Source organism: Lissotriton helveticus, chromosome 9 (genome assembly GCF_964261635.1).
Source record: "Lissotriton helveticus chromosome 9, aLisHel1.1, whole genome shotgun sequence".
NCBI classification, from domain to species: Eukaryota; Metazoa; Chordata; class Amphibia; order Caudata; family Salamandridae; genus Lissotriton; species Lissotriton helveticus.
In genome coordinates, this window is record NC_136070.1 from 1,008,208,822 (window position 1) to 1,008,223,039 (window position 14,218).

A 14,218-nucleotide genomic window follows, 5' to 3' on the forward strand; every position below is an offset into this window, starting at 1 on the left:
ACTGTACTCCCTGATGACCTTGGCAAGGAGGGCCACATAGATATTTAACAAAGTAGGGCTCAGACAAGAGGCCTGGGGCACCCCATTAGTAAGTTTCAAGGTTTGGGAATGAAATGGACCCAGGTTGATGGTCTGAGTGCGCTGGTCTAAGAAGCTGACAAGCCAACTGAGTGTCTGTCCCCGCAAAGGCCATTTTAATATAATACATGACCCGAATGAGGGTTGTCATTGTGGAGGGGTTGGGTCTAAACCCAGACTGAGAAGGATCAAGAATGCCGTGGGTATCGAGGTAGTCTGTTAACTGAGTGTTAACATAACTCTCTGCCATTTTAATCATCAGCGGGAGGGTCAAAATGGGGCCATAATTAGAGAGCACTTCAGCAGGCAGCTGATCTTTCTTCTTAATAGGTAGCACTTGAGCGGCCTTCCACTCAAGTGGAAGAATACATGTGCTTAAAGAAGTGTTCAAAATCTCAGCAATTGGGGCGGCCAGGAGAGTAGCAAGGAGAGCAGATGTGTGTGCCGGCATCACATCAAGAGGAGAGCCAGATTTCTCTGTTCTAAGAATGGCTTCCATCTGATAGACCCGAATACCATTAAAAGGTTTCAGGCCTACAACTAAGCCACTTACCATTAAAGATCTTAGGTCAGTAGGCTCAGAGTGACAAGAGTTTTGAGGAAATTGATTATAATTTATAAATTAAAAGTGTCATCAAAGTACACAGCTATGCAGTCACATAGTCCCTGAGAGGGGGTAATCTGCTGGGCACAAGCTGTGGGCTTAGTGAAGGAGTGAAGGACTTTAAAAAAGTTCCTTTGTCGAATTACCTGCCTGGTTCAGTTTTAGTATAACATGATCTTTACATGCCTTTTTTAAGTTCTTATGATAAGCAGTGAGGGGCACTTTTAAATTGAGTCTTTCACTATCCAGATGGGATTCACACCAAATGTTTTCCAGGTATTTACATCTGGATTTTTCACTGCGTAAGTCTACAGTATACCAGTCTTCAGGTTTCAGGTTTAAAGTCTTTATTTCGATATCAAAATCATAAAAGACAACAATTAAAACATGTTTAAGACTATTGAACATCTTGACAATATTCCTTTATAATAGCATTTTACAATAGCAGCGACATTGTCAAAGTTCATTCTGATTGTACTAAAAACACTTTCGAAGTAAAAAAATTATTAAACATCCAAGAAATACGACAACAAACCTGAGCAGAGGATATTAAAAATGAGTTTTTAAAAAAAATACAAGATAAATAAAACCATTCCTAATACAGTATACATTATCCTACATTTAAGGAAAACGGTTATACTTAAGTGGTTAAATTGGGAGGGCCTATTGATGGCTTTTCCTGCTTCTTGCCCTGATGGCCCAAGCCCACCCTAAAAATGTGGCTAGGCTCACCACGAACACCTCTGAGGTATTAGTTTTTAAAACCCAAATAGCCTCAGATGACCTTCTGAATGGGAGGCACTTAAACAGGGGTCTTAACCATTTTGTTCGTGGCGCTAAATAGGTCGGACAGGCAAACAAGAAATGACCCTCTGTTTCTTTGTGACCTGGACACCAACTGCCAAATTCCGTTCCTCCATTAACCCAATTTTCTGTGAAAGAATTCAATGGCAGGGCTCCTAACCGAAACTGATGATAAAGTTTCTTATCCAGCGGTCTGGTGATAATATCCCAGTAAGTCTCACGGGAGGGATCCAACTTAATGGTCAGGAACCTTCCCGTTAGACTAGTAGAGCTGGAAACAGTCACCAACGATTGGCGGACCGAGGCCCAATACAATGCCTTGAATTCCTGTTTGGAGGGAAAGGCATTAGTACTCGGAGATACCCACAGCTGTTCAGACCCATTTCGACCAGAATGGTTTTTACCGTTTGTAGCCATGGAATTCTCCCAGAACCCCTAATTGACTTGACTTCAGCCAATTCCTTCGCAAAGAGGGTAAGATCAGGGGAGGTCCATATACGCCTCCAAAAGGCCACCAATCTAAATCTTGCCATCTCGTTAATTGGGTTGCACCCCAGATCCTGACAAAGGGGTATAGAGGGGGAGGATTGGGGTAACCCTACCAGACTCCGTAAGAATTTACACAGAATTTTGAATAGGCTTGAGAGATCCATGTATCCCCAGAGATCTGCGCCATATAGGATTGCAGCATTGATCTTAGTGTCGTAAATCTTTAATGCTGGGGTGACCCGTTTTGTAATCGATCTCTTTTGCTCACTCAAAAGACAGACAGTTAGTCGGGCAAATTTAAGCTGTTGGGCGCCTACTTGCTCTTTCCATCGCAAGCGACGATCCAGGGTAACCCCCCCCAAGTACGTCATGGTCTCAACTTGTTCCAAGTTGTCTCCACTCATCCTTACAGAGCTCCGGACAGAATGATTCCTAGTGAGGACCATAAACTTGGTTTTACCCACGTTTACCTTTAGGTCATTAATGACACAGAACTCCTCAAAGCGGTCCAAAGCCCGCTGTAAGCCACTACGTGTTTTGGAGAGGAGTAGGGTGTCGTCGGCGAAGATAAGCATTGGGAACCTTGTCCCTGCCAGCGAGGAGGCATCGGTGGGAGTGCCTACGAAGAATTTGACTACCTGATCAATAAATAGCAGGAAGAGTGTTGGCGCCAGGACACACCCCTGATGGACTCCTCGGGTCACAGGAAAGGATTCCGTCACTTGTCCCTTATCTCCCCACCTCACCCTTGCATAGTTGTCTTCATGCATTTTAACTATTAGATCAAGTAGTTCCATTGGTAATCCTAAATCCCTCAAAACACACCATAATTTATCCCTCGGCACGAGATCGAAAGCGGACTTCAGATCAATAAACGCGGCAAAGATGGTTCCACCGCCGAGCAAAACCACCTTCCAGTAGATCAGACAAAATCTGAACACCTGGTCGATGGTTCTCGTACCCGATCTGAAGCCCGCTTGCATAGGAGAAAGGATATCCTCTAGTTCAATCCAACCCTGAACTCTGCCCAGAACCATACGTGCAATGACTTTTTGAAGGGAGTCAATGAGACTGATCGGGCGATAGTTGCCCGGGTTGGACCTGTTGCCTTTTTTGTAGATCGGGAGGATCTCCGCCCCCTTCCATGACTTTGGAATTCTTGCCCCTTTAGCTATTGCATTTGCTATCTTGGTTATATACGGCACCCAAAGGGCGGGGTTGGCTTTGAACAAGTCAGCAGGGATTAAATCCATCCCTGGTGCTTTCCCCCGCTAGGTCAGGCCGAGAGCTAGCTCTACCTCAATTTTTGAGAATATCAGTTTCTCCCCACATATAGGTGTCAAGGGCACCTCACCCAAACTAAGCGGTGGTACAGAGTTCTCAACACTAAATTGGGCCGAGTAATGCTTCACCCAAGCTTCAGGGGGCACATGGTTTGTAGGAGTACGGGAGTCTAAGTCCTTGCCCCATTTTACTAATTCCCAAAATTTAGTTTGGTTATTCGAAGTAGAGGCAACCAAGAGGTCGGACCAATACGTGTCCTCTCACTCCCGTTTAGCTTCCCACTGAATTTTCTTATATTGCACTCTAGCTGCCTTTACAACGCACATGTTTCGGGACTTAACCGCTTTAACAAGATGACTATGGGCCTCCCTGCACTTTTTATTGTACCATTTCTGGCGGGGTGCGTATGATTTAACGGTTCCCTTCTGACATGGTAGAGAAAGGAGAAGCTTAAGTTGATCAAAACAACACTCATGGAGGTCAATAATAGTCTTCTCAGAGCTACCCCCCACTGAATCATCGGGCGAAATTTCGTTTAACATGTTGGAAACCACAGTCTCAATGCTCTCCTGTAGGGTGTCATCCCCCGCTAGCCTAGACCATTTTAGCCTTCTTCGGTCATTAGTCAAAACAACATCCCCTGTCCGATTGGTGTCTGGTTCCTTCAATCTCTTCATTCCCGGCAACCTTATCTTGAGTGTCAAGGGGTTATGATCTCTTTCTGGGCGGGGTACCACTTCCATGTCTACCAACAGATGCCAATATTCCAACTTTAACAAGAAATAATCTATCCGACTTTTCCTTAATCCATTGTCAAATGTATAATTGGCGCCTAGATCAGATGAAGAGCGGCCATTTACAGCCCTTAGCCCCCAGGTTAGACATAGAGCCATCCAGTTCAAGGCAGCCTCAGTCGCTTTAACAATTTTATTAGTCATCAAATCCGGAATATTCCATGCTGTGTCCTCTGGGGACCCCCAGCTGTCCCCAACAACATAAAGAGGCTCAAAAGTACAATTCAGGTCTCCTGCTAATATAATAAAATTTACTCTATCCAATCCAGCAAGGTATTTGTCCAATACATCCAAGATACCAGGGCAGCGACCACCAGGTAGGCCTCGTGCATATATGTTAATAATAATAATCAGGTCCTGATGGCCATCCTTACTTAATTTAATGGCCAGAAGGTCCGGGTTCTCTACAGATATCTCAGTTGGATGATAGCCCGACGACTGCTTCACCCAAATCACCAACCCCCCTGATGCTCGCCCTTTACTGCCCCTAATAGCTGGTTTGAAAAAGTTTACAAAACCTGTCCTATGAATTGGATCTGGTGCCCAAGTCTCCTGTAATAAAACGGCATCAAATTTGTCAACAAACTCCAGCCAATCTTCAGAGTGCATACGTCCCTTACCCCTGCAACATTCCAGGACACTATATTGAATGTTTCAGTTGTTTCTGAAGGGGGAACTGCGATGGAAGCTGGGTGGTTAACCGTTGTTACTGATACGGACGGGATCACCAATTCACTCCCTTTTCCTACCCTACTCTCCTTATTATCAACATTATCCAAACTTACCCCCACTGACATAACATCTATTGAATCCTCAGCAGCTGCTGCTGCATATTCCTCAGTTACTTGTACCCCCAGACTTGCCACTCCATTATTTACAAGAGGTGGGACCCCCCATCTTGGCATCACTGCCACATTCCCACAGTCCTCAACAGACTTAATCTTCTTAGTCGGAATATGAAGTCAGTCTATAGCCTCAAGGTCTGAAAGGGGCCCAAAATGATTAAAAAGTAGAGGATATTGATGGGGGTGTGGTGTTCTTACTATAGGGTGCCTCCTAACTGGTGGTCTCATGTAAGTGGGGCCTAATGGAAAGTTACTATGTCTTTGGGGGTAGAAATAAGCAAGCCCCAAAGTTTGTACGTCCCCCTGTCTAGCAAACCTGGCTTCCCTTTGAATGGTATCCACCACCCAAGGGTCCTTGAACGATATTAATATACAATCGCCCTCCAAGTCTTTAGTACCATATCCTACCCAGTCAACTCTCCTTACAAAAATAATTTCAGTGGGAGATGATAGGGGCAAGGGACGGTTTTTATTCAACCAGAATATCACTTTATTGTGTAAATCCCCATATGACTCCTTAGTTCCAACTTTTAACGGGGCAACACCAGTTAGCACTATTGTGTATTGGGTAGCCTCCGGGGGTAAGTCTGCGCGGGGAATAGTATGTTTATTTTGTTTCCCCACAGTTGGGGTTTTGATGGTCTGGTGATTAACTATTTTCCCTGGGGGTGGCTGTAATAAGGTGCTAGGGTTAGGTTTTACTCGATCAGCCGACCGGGGTACTTGGGACCTATCTAGGTTGGGTTTAGCTATGACCTTTTTCTTAAGAGCCTGTGACAATGTGCCTACAGCTGCGGTGCTGGGATTATCTCTCGGCCTCCCCCCGCTGTCGGTTTACTAATGGCTACCCCTGTTGGTACTGGGTTATTGACTTTACTAATGGAAGCGTTGTTTATACATTTTGTTTTAGTTACTGGCTGTCTAGAAGCCCCTCCCACTGGACTGGAGATAGTTAGCTTTTGTAGCAGGCCCAAATTTGTGCTCACTACCGTCTCCAGAGCATCTATTTTTGTGGTCATCAACCTTGTTCTCTCCAAAACAGGGAGCAGGAGGGTTTTAATCATGGCCTCCATTTTTACCAATAGCACTTCGTCACTATTAAGGCATGTTGGACAGGGATCAGAAGACCCCAAAGGAATAAAGGGAGGGCATAGCACGTTAGAGAATACAGAGGGTATTTGTGAATCTGGGGGATACACAGGGGCGGAAGTATCAATACCAGATGGATCATTTAGTTTGGGCATCTTATGATCTCTCCCCCCTGGTGACTCAAAACTTGCTTTCTCTTACGGGATATTAATGGTGATCCCGAGGGGTCCACCTCTACTGGAAGATTCAAGACAGCATTATTAGATGAATGTAGAATTTCCAAACTAACGTCGTTTTCCCCACTATTCTGAGTTTCATCTCCCCCGCTATTCTGAGTTTCATCCCCCCGCTTAGCTGAGTATCATCCAAGTTCTGGTCAACATTAACCGAAGGAGCTGAAGGACCCACCCCCTCTCCTATGTGAACCAGTGCCTCAGTAGTAACAGATGCATTTGATGATGCATGGCCAGCAGGACTAGGAATTGTTGCTATCCCCCCCAACGAAGAACGCTTACCGCTAATTAGATCCAAGGAGAGTCTCTTTTCCACCATCGCTATTTCCTTTTCCAATATCCCTGTTGCTCGGGTGATAAAAGCATCGAGTGGGCCCGAAACAACTCCCTTGGTTGTTTGTATTTGGACTGTACGATCTTTACCTGATCTTAAAGGCATGTTTCAATCTACTTCTACTTGGGCCAGCAGTACCTATATTGTATCACGCTAATAGTATCAAATATACGTGTAGCTCTATGAAACCCACACAGTGGAGGTAAAATACCTTCTACCAAAACACAGTTTGTCTGGGGTTAAGTTCTATTCAATCCTTGGATAGGATGAACGGGCAGGGGGGGTGGGCCCGGCCCGTTCTCCTCCATACTCGAACGGCCTCAAACGGCCCGCTCTTTGCCCGGTCTTCGCCCCGTGCTGCATCCCGCGGCGCGGTGGTGCTGCGCCGATAAAATACGTGAAGGCAGGGGGCGTGGCCGCCGGGGGAAGAGGCACCAGCTACACTAAGTGGAGAATGCTGGGCCTTGCAGTCCAAAGAATGAGAGGCTCCCACACGAGTATCCGGGGGCAAAGGTCTGTGGAGCAAACAGCAAACAGCAGACAGGTCCCACAGAGGAGGGTAATGGGAGAAGTTTTAACCCCACCTGTGAGCTGGGGGCGGCGCTTGCAGGGAGAGCGGGCCAGGTGATGGTGATCGGCCGACCGGGGACTCCTGGGCTCTGTAGTCCCGGTCTTCGCTCGCAGCCCAGCAGCAGCCCTGAACTCCCCAGCTAGCACTTGTCCTTGAAGCAACAGTTCCCCTTAGGCTTCAGGAGCGATGCGGGACCCGCGGAGCGGGTCCGGCGAGGTGTGGGCGTTCAAAGAGTGAGAGGCTCCCACACGAGTATCCGAGGGCAAAGGTCCGTGGAGCAAACAGCAAACAGCAGACAGGTCCCAGTCTTCACTTTTTTTTCGAGAGTTACTAAGTTGTTGTTTCACCGGAGCAAAAAGGTCTATCACAGTACTAATGTTGTCATTAAAAGTACTAAGCTTCGCTGTACAGTCCATGTGCTCCTTGAAAGCAAGAGGCACATATATTTTACTAAAAGAGTCATACGTGACTATGCCAGCGCTTTTGAAGGCCATTCCTGAGACATCCAGCCATATACAGCTATTAATCTGAAAAGGAAACATGGAATGGTCTGTTATGTTATGTTATTTTGGTTTGTAGCACGCACGGATACTCACAAGTGTCCCGGCATGATGCCAAAAAGGGTGAGGATGTCTGTTTAAGCAAAAAGATCTGTTTTTCAAGTTTTTCTTGAATACTGCTGGGTCCTGATGTTGCGTAAGGCAAGGGGCAGTGCGTTGTAAGCAACAGCGGCCTTCCTTGTCAACAAACTCCCACCTAGTCTCTGGTATTTGAGTCGGGAACCTTAGCAAGGTGAAGGGACAGAGCGCAACTGTCTAGAAGGAACATAGAAAGAGAACAGTTTTTGTAAATAGAATGGGCCGAGGCCATGAAGCGCGTGGCGGGCCAAAGCCAATGATTTGTTCTTCATCCGTTCCGCCACAGGAATCAAGTGTAGTGAGTGCAGGTGATATTGCACGCCGTTCCTGGCTGAGATATCCAAAAGACATCTGGATGCTGCATCCAGTTGTTCCTAGAACAGTCTCATGTGCAGTTGACAATGTCACATTAATGGAATGCATAAAGACAGCATTCCCCACAACAACTTCAACATTCTTACTGAAGTGGACCTTCTTTTTGCAAGGGAAGTAGATATTCCAATTAAGTTTTTTACACTCTGCAGTCGAGTAAGCTTAGGCGACTGTAGTGTCCAGACTGCACCTACAAACACCAGCAATCCGGATGGATCATTTTTCTGTGTTCAAATTCAGCCCCAGAGAGAGCTGCAATAGGGTCAAGATGGATCTTTTTGCAGAGAGAAATGTGGGACCCTTGACCAACCATTTCTTAAGAAGGTTGCCACCAGTACCATGCACTCGGTAAAGACTCTGGGAGCATATCACAGGTCAAACGAGAGAACCTTGAATAGATAGTAGCACCCTGCCCCCTCGACCCTCAGGTATCGGATTTTTCATGTGAATTGCAATGTTGAAATATGCAGAGACACCATTCTGTAAGGTTATTTCTTTATATACTTGTTAAGCTGCCCGAGATCCATGACCTGTCTCCATTTCCCAGACTTTTTCATGATGAGGAAGAAGTTTGAATAGAAACCCTTGCTGCACTGCTGTAAAGGAACTTCCACTATAGCTCCATTTGAGAGAAGAGAACTTGCTTTCAGAGAGTGAGATGTTGATGCGCTCACTTGGAAGCAGGATGATTGGGGGCTTTTGAACTAATTTCAGGGTGTGACCATGATGGATGATGTCCAATAATCATTTGTCTCCCATTGATTGTAGAAGGTAGAGACAGTGGCTCAATGGTTGGCCCTGGGGTGAAGAGGTGACAAGAGCTTGAAATGTGTCTTGGGATTTTCCCCCAGCTGAGGGTGGTCTTCGAGTTGGTTGTAATGAATAAGCAGAAGTGGTGAAGGCCCTGTAAGATTGTTACCCAGTGCACTGGGGTAGATACCCCTGCTGTAAATATGGATGGTATTGGCAGGACTAAAAAGGTGACCTTTAACCATATTGTCCTCTTCCTCTACCTCCATGAAAGGACTGCAAACGCTGTTCCTGGAGCATCCCCAGGTAACGTGCAGTATCTGTATCGTTAGGCTGCAGGGCGTTGTCCACATGTTTTCCGCACACACTCCCCATCGAAAGGCATATCCAGAATCTTGGATTATACCTCTGGGCGGAAAGAGGGAGCTTTCAGCAGCCCTGCCGGCGTAATACTGCCACACCTGCCATCTGCCTGAATATGGTGGAGGAGATGTCCGTGGTAGCGTCTATATTTTCGGACGATGCTCTGGCTCCCTCTTACAGGAATGTCCTTCACCTACATTTTACTCGTCATCCGGTACAAACTCTAATAAGGCGGATAGATCGGAGCACATTTTACAGTCGTCGTGGCCCAGAATGGTAAGCACATTCGAAGATGTAATGTAGGTAGCTGCCATTGCAGCGAAACGCTTACCCATGTTATCAAGCTTCCAATTGTCCTTCTCCGTTGGAGCTGAACAGGGGGCAGAAGGATTTCTGTAGCGTCTCTGGACAGCCTGCATGACCACTCAATCTGGTCACAGATGACCTATCCAATAGGCCAGTGAAGTATCCAGGTCTTTATATGTTTGTCCAGCCAGGGAATATCGGCAGTGACCAGCTGGGGTCTTCAAAGGTTTAAGGCCCTCTTTCCAAATATGGTTGACAATGGGAATAGAGCTGACAGATTTTCTGGCACTTTCTTTGAAATCATACAAAAAGCATGGTCGGCTTTACTGGGAGTGAGCACTGGTGTTCCTCATAAGGATAATGTTCCTAGAACGAGTCATAACGATATGGTTCAGCCTGATGGCGAGCAGTGAAAGAGTAATCCCTTTCCAAGTAGGAGGATGTGTCTATGTTAGGCTCTTCCTCCTCATTCTTCTCCTAGAACTTTACCCGCACTTGTGAATGGCTTTAAGCTGGACTAAAAAGTCATTTGTTGCCCAATTCCTTTGGGTCAAAGTGTCACAATGGAGGCAATGGGGAGAATCTGCTTGGTGGTGTCTGGTCTGGAGCCAAGAGCGCAGGTCTTTTCTGCCTGGTCGACGGGCTCATCAACAACAGAGCCGACAACAAAGAGGGTATGATCTTACTTATGGATATGGCCACTGAAGCTGGTAGACGCCTCAGACTTAATAGCCCCATTCGACGGGATGGCCGCCAACGACGATGTGGTAGGTGTCACCATTTTCGTTGACTAAGCGGTCGTTGAAGTCGACGTTGACACCTTGACTGGAGGGGACAGTGTCACCCATGATGTTCTCATTGACGCCACAGTTGTCAACGATCAATTTCTTTCTGCCAACGAGGACGCCTTGAGAGGAGTGATAGGCACAGAAGAAGAAGAGCAGAATATTTTGCCTGAGAGGAAACTGAGGATAAGTCTTTGGTGACTAATTTCTCAGACAGAGACGTTTTTCCTGTAGGCTTAAGTCTTTTGGGGTTTTTGTCACATGAGAGAGAGCCCTTGTATTTGCACTGATGCTCAGGGGGAGGGCGACTTGAACCCGATTCTGACCTGGATTTTTTCGTAAACAGTAGAGTCATTCCTTATGAGGATCTTCTGAGAAAAGTCTTGGCTTTCCACAAGACCTGCCTGGCCTGAAAAGCCTTTTCTTGGATACCTCTGACATGATACCCAAATACTGAAGAAAAACAGTACCTCAAAGGCTGTAGCAGTAGAATGAGCCCTTCCTTGTGAGAAAGCAAAGGTCAATAGTTGACAAAAACAATTGAGCAGAGCTCAGGGGGAATCCATCACACAAGTGCGGTTAGAAATCTGAGGTATGGTGGATCTGCTGGGGAAAAGGTTTTCAGGATTTGGCCTCTGATTGGCTGAAGTTTAGGTCTATTAAAACAATGTGAATTGTTTAACAATGTCAATTGCTATTAATGTACTTACTTAGTACTGCTTATTTTAAATACCCTTTGACTACCACCATGACAACGGGTAGTGTTCGACGTCCCAAGTGTTTTACATCCCAAGTGTTTTACATTGATCCAGCTCTCGACGACGAGCAAGCAGGTACAGTACCTCTTTTTAACATCGAACAGGTGCAATGTTTTTCTCCAGATTATCTCTTTTTGGATCTCGCTCTGCAGCATGGATCAGAGTCATTTAGAGGCACTGGTAGAGGGTGCAGTCTCTCCTCGCCATTCAGACATCTCACCAGCTAGGGACTCTTGCCATCGGCGGCGCTCCTCTTAGCCATGGAGGTGAATTTTCTTGATCTCCCTTAAAGTGCTCCTGAAGAGGGTCTTCTAGTGGTGTCCTGTCTTGGGATCATTAGAACCCGACAAAGAAAGGAAACAGATCCGGAGTGAATCTGTTTTTGCCTTTTTCCTACCACATTCTGGGCAATTAGCAAAAGGAGATGGCATTTGGAAAAAATTATACATTTCCATGCAGGAAATGATCTAAAAATATTTTGCTCCCTAAAGGATGTTGAGTGAATCAGTTTTGGAAAAGGTGGAGATGAAACATTTCGGTGAAAAACGTTAAAAAAAAAAAAAAAAGGCAGAGCTCTGCTCCAGGATCCTGTTAGCAAGAGCCAGAAATAAGAACTGAGTAAACTGCAAACTACAGGGCATGATGGGACACTGACGGTTAAGAGGCCATTATAGGCACAGTGTCCTACATGTATTGTTTCAATGATGCAGCCTACACAGCCTACACATTGCTGTGTATCACCCCATATCTTTCTTTAACCCCTTCCCTGCGCCACAAATTCCGCTGCAGTGCGGGGGGCTAGGGGGCGAGCGCAGCGATTCGGTACTCATGACGGCTCCACGCCGTCATGAGTCAGGGGCGGCATGTGCTCAGGACGGTGTGGTTCCGTCATGAGCACCGCTGCGCTGCGACTTAGTGCTGTGTGGGCGGAGCGGCATGACGGCTCCACGCCGTCATGAGCACCCGCCGCCCGTGGCTCATGACGGCGTGGAGCAGTCATGAGCACCAAAGGGGTTAAATAGAAGTAAAAAGCATTTTTGAAGGATGTTTTTAGAAAGTCAATTCATTTTACTTAAGTGACTTAAGGGTATGGCACTTTCTTCATTCAAAATTTTAAAGAAATTCAATAAGATTGGCAATATAGCCTGTTTTTTAGGCTACAAAAATTTAACAGGTCAGTCACATATGTTTCCTGGCCTTTCCGAAGAAAGGCGAAGTAGATGTGACTTTGCAGGAACCACGTGGACAGGACCATTCAGTGTGTATGATTAATAAAGCAGATCCCCGGAGAGAACTTCTTTTTTTTCCCATGTGGTGCAAATGTTGGAGAAACATCCATTAATACCGGAGAACAGAAGCTAGGGAGTAGAGATGAGTCTTTACCCAGAAGCAACAGTACGCTTTCAGAAAGACTATTTCGATAACCTACCTCAACTTCTCATCTTAACGTGCGAGTGTGACTTACTCCTCACTGATGTGCAAGTGATATACTTTCTCCACGAGGCATGCCTAAGTAAATGCCTAGGGCCATGACCATACAGCACATTTGGAGTCTTAACGTTGGTATTATTAACTTAAAACCAAATATACCTTCACCGAAGAGCCCTATAATGCGCCAAACATTGACTTTGTAGAAAAGATGCAAGTAACTATAAACTGTGTGCAAGAGACTGACTTACCTTTGCCCATCACTCTAGTGAGCTGTCCTGGGATGTCTCCTTCAGCAATGGGTGCCGCTGCAGATTCACCATCCAGAGAAGGAGCATGTGGGGACTGGAAACGGTCAGCAGATGTGTCTTTCTCCTCTGGCTCACTGTTTGCTTTATCTTGCCTTGCTCTTGACCCAGCAGTGGGCTGGCAGTCAGAGTCTTGGCCATCTTTCTGTGCCACTTGGGAGGGGCTGTAGTACTTTATGGGAGTGGCAATGATCTGCTGCAACTCCTGAAAGGCATTTCTCAGGTTCCCACCTTCCAAAATATCCTAAGGGCAAAATAAAAAGAAAAGACAGCATGCGTTTTAAAACTAGAGAATAACTAACCAAAGACAATGAATAGAACACAGAAATGCACTACAGTTGTGTACAATGATAAAAGCACCTAGTAGGTGGCTGGCTTAGCATATGGCACACACCTATTACGTGGAGCACTTTGCTGTAATCTAGATAACCCTTATTGTGATTTTTAGTGGTCCTTGACAACCTTAGCAAGCTCACTAAGTGGTAGCTGTGGAAAGCAGCATTCAGGCTTAGTCCAGAAGGAGTGTGAAACAGCTTCCTTTACCAGTACTAATCACATAGTGCAGGTTAAGTGGAAAAAGAACCACACCATGGAAGAGGGAAGGTTAGAGAGTCACCCGTGGATACCCCGGGAACCAGGATACCTACACTAGGGAAGCCGGGTGCATAGGTGCCAAGTGACGCCGGAAACTGCCGTAGACCACAATGGAGGACTTCAGTAAATATGCCGCTGGTGAAAAAGGTGTAAGAGTCCGGTGGAACCCAAGGGTGGATTCAGGAAGAGAGGTACCTGCAAGCAGAGGAGACAGAGTCTATGCCACTCAGGAGTGACCATGAGGCACAGAAGACGAATGCCCACCAATGTCGAAAGATGCAGGAGAGTTGATGGTGACTTTGGCGTGCAGCTGTGCGGACAAAGCGACGCCGCAGAATGCCAGGAGCCGTTGACGAGCTGTCCCACGTCTGATGTCAAGAGCCAGGGGGTCGGTGTCCGGCAGGAGCACCAACAAGCCTTGGCAGCGGCAACAAATGTGGTAGACGAAAAGGGGCAGTGTCAGGACCAGCAAGGTCCAAGGCACTCACCACGAGCAGGTAAGTCAGAGTAGTCCCTAAGCAAGCAGGGGAGCCCACAGAAGACAAAGAGGAACCTCAAGAGGACCCACAGGCCGAAGGCACAGGAGTCTCAAGAGGACCTTGAACAGCTCACCAATGGCGCAAGCCCAGGGTGCAGAGGATATTGGTGAGGACGAATATCTTGGTAGCAAGAGAGGCTGGAGCTTCTTGGAGCCTGAAGATCTCTGAAGAAGACAGTCGTCAAGCCTTGGCAACTGCAAATCCACCCAGTGCACAAGAGTTCTGTTCCAGCAGTTCCGATGAGGGATACTG

At 46.5% G+C, this 14,218-nt stretch overlaps 1 protein-coding gene across 4 annotated transcripts in view; it reads right to left on the minus strand.

Annotated features, from left to right (window-relative positions):
* Nucleotides 1-14,218, minus strand: part of SAMD4B (sterile alpha motif domain containing 4B) — a 1,202,466-nt gene that overhangs the window by 632,080 nt on the left and 556,168 nt on the right. For all 4 annotated transcript variants that reach the window (XM_078661329.1, XM_078661328.1, XM_078661331.1 and 1 more), the window contains exon 7: nucleotides 12,777-13,077. In XM_078661329.1, the coding sequence (XP_078517455.1) occupies nucleotides 12,777-13,077 (301 nt within the window). The remainder of the gene's footprint in view (nucleotides 1-12,776; nucleotides 13,078-14,218) is intronic.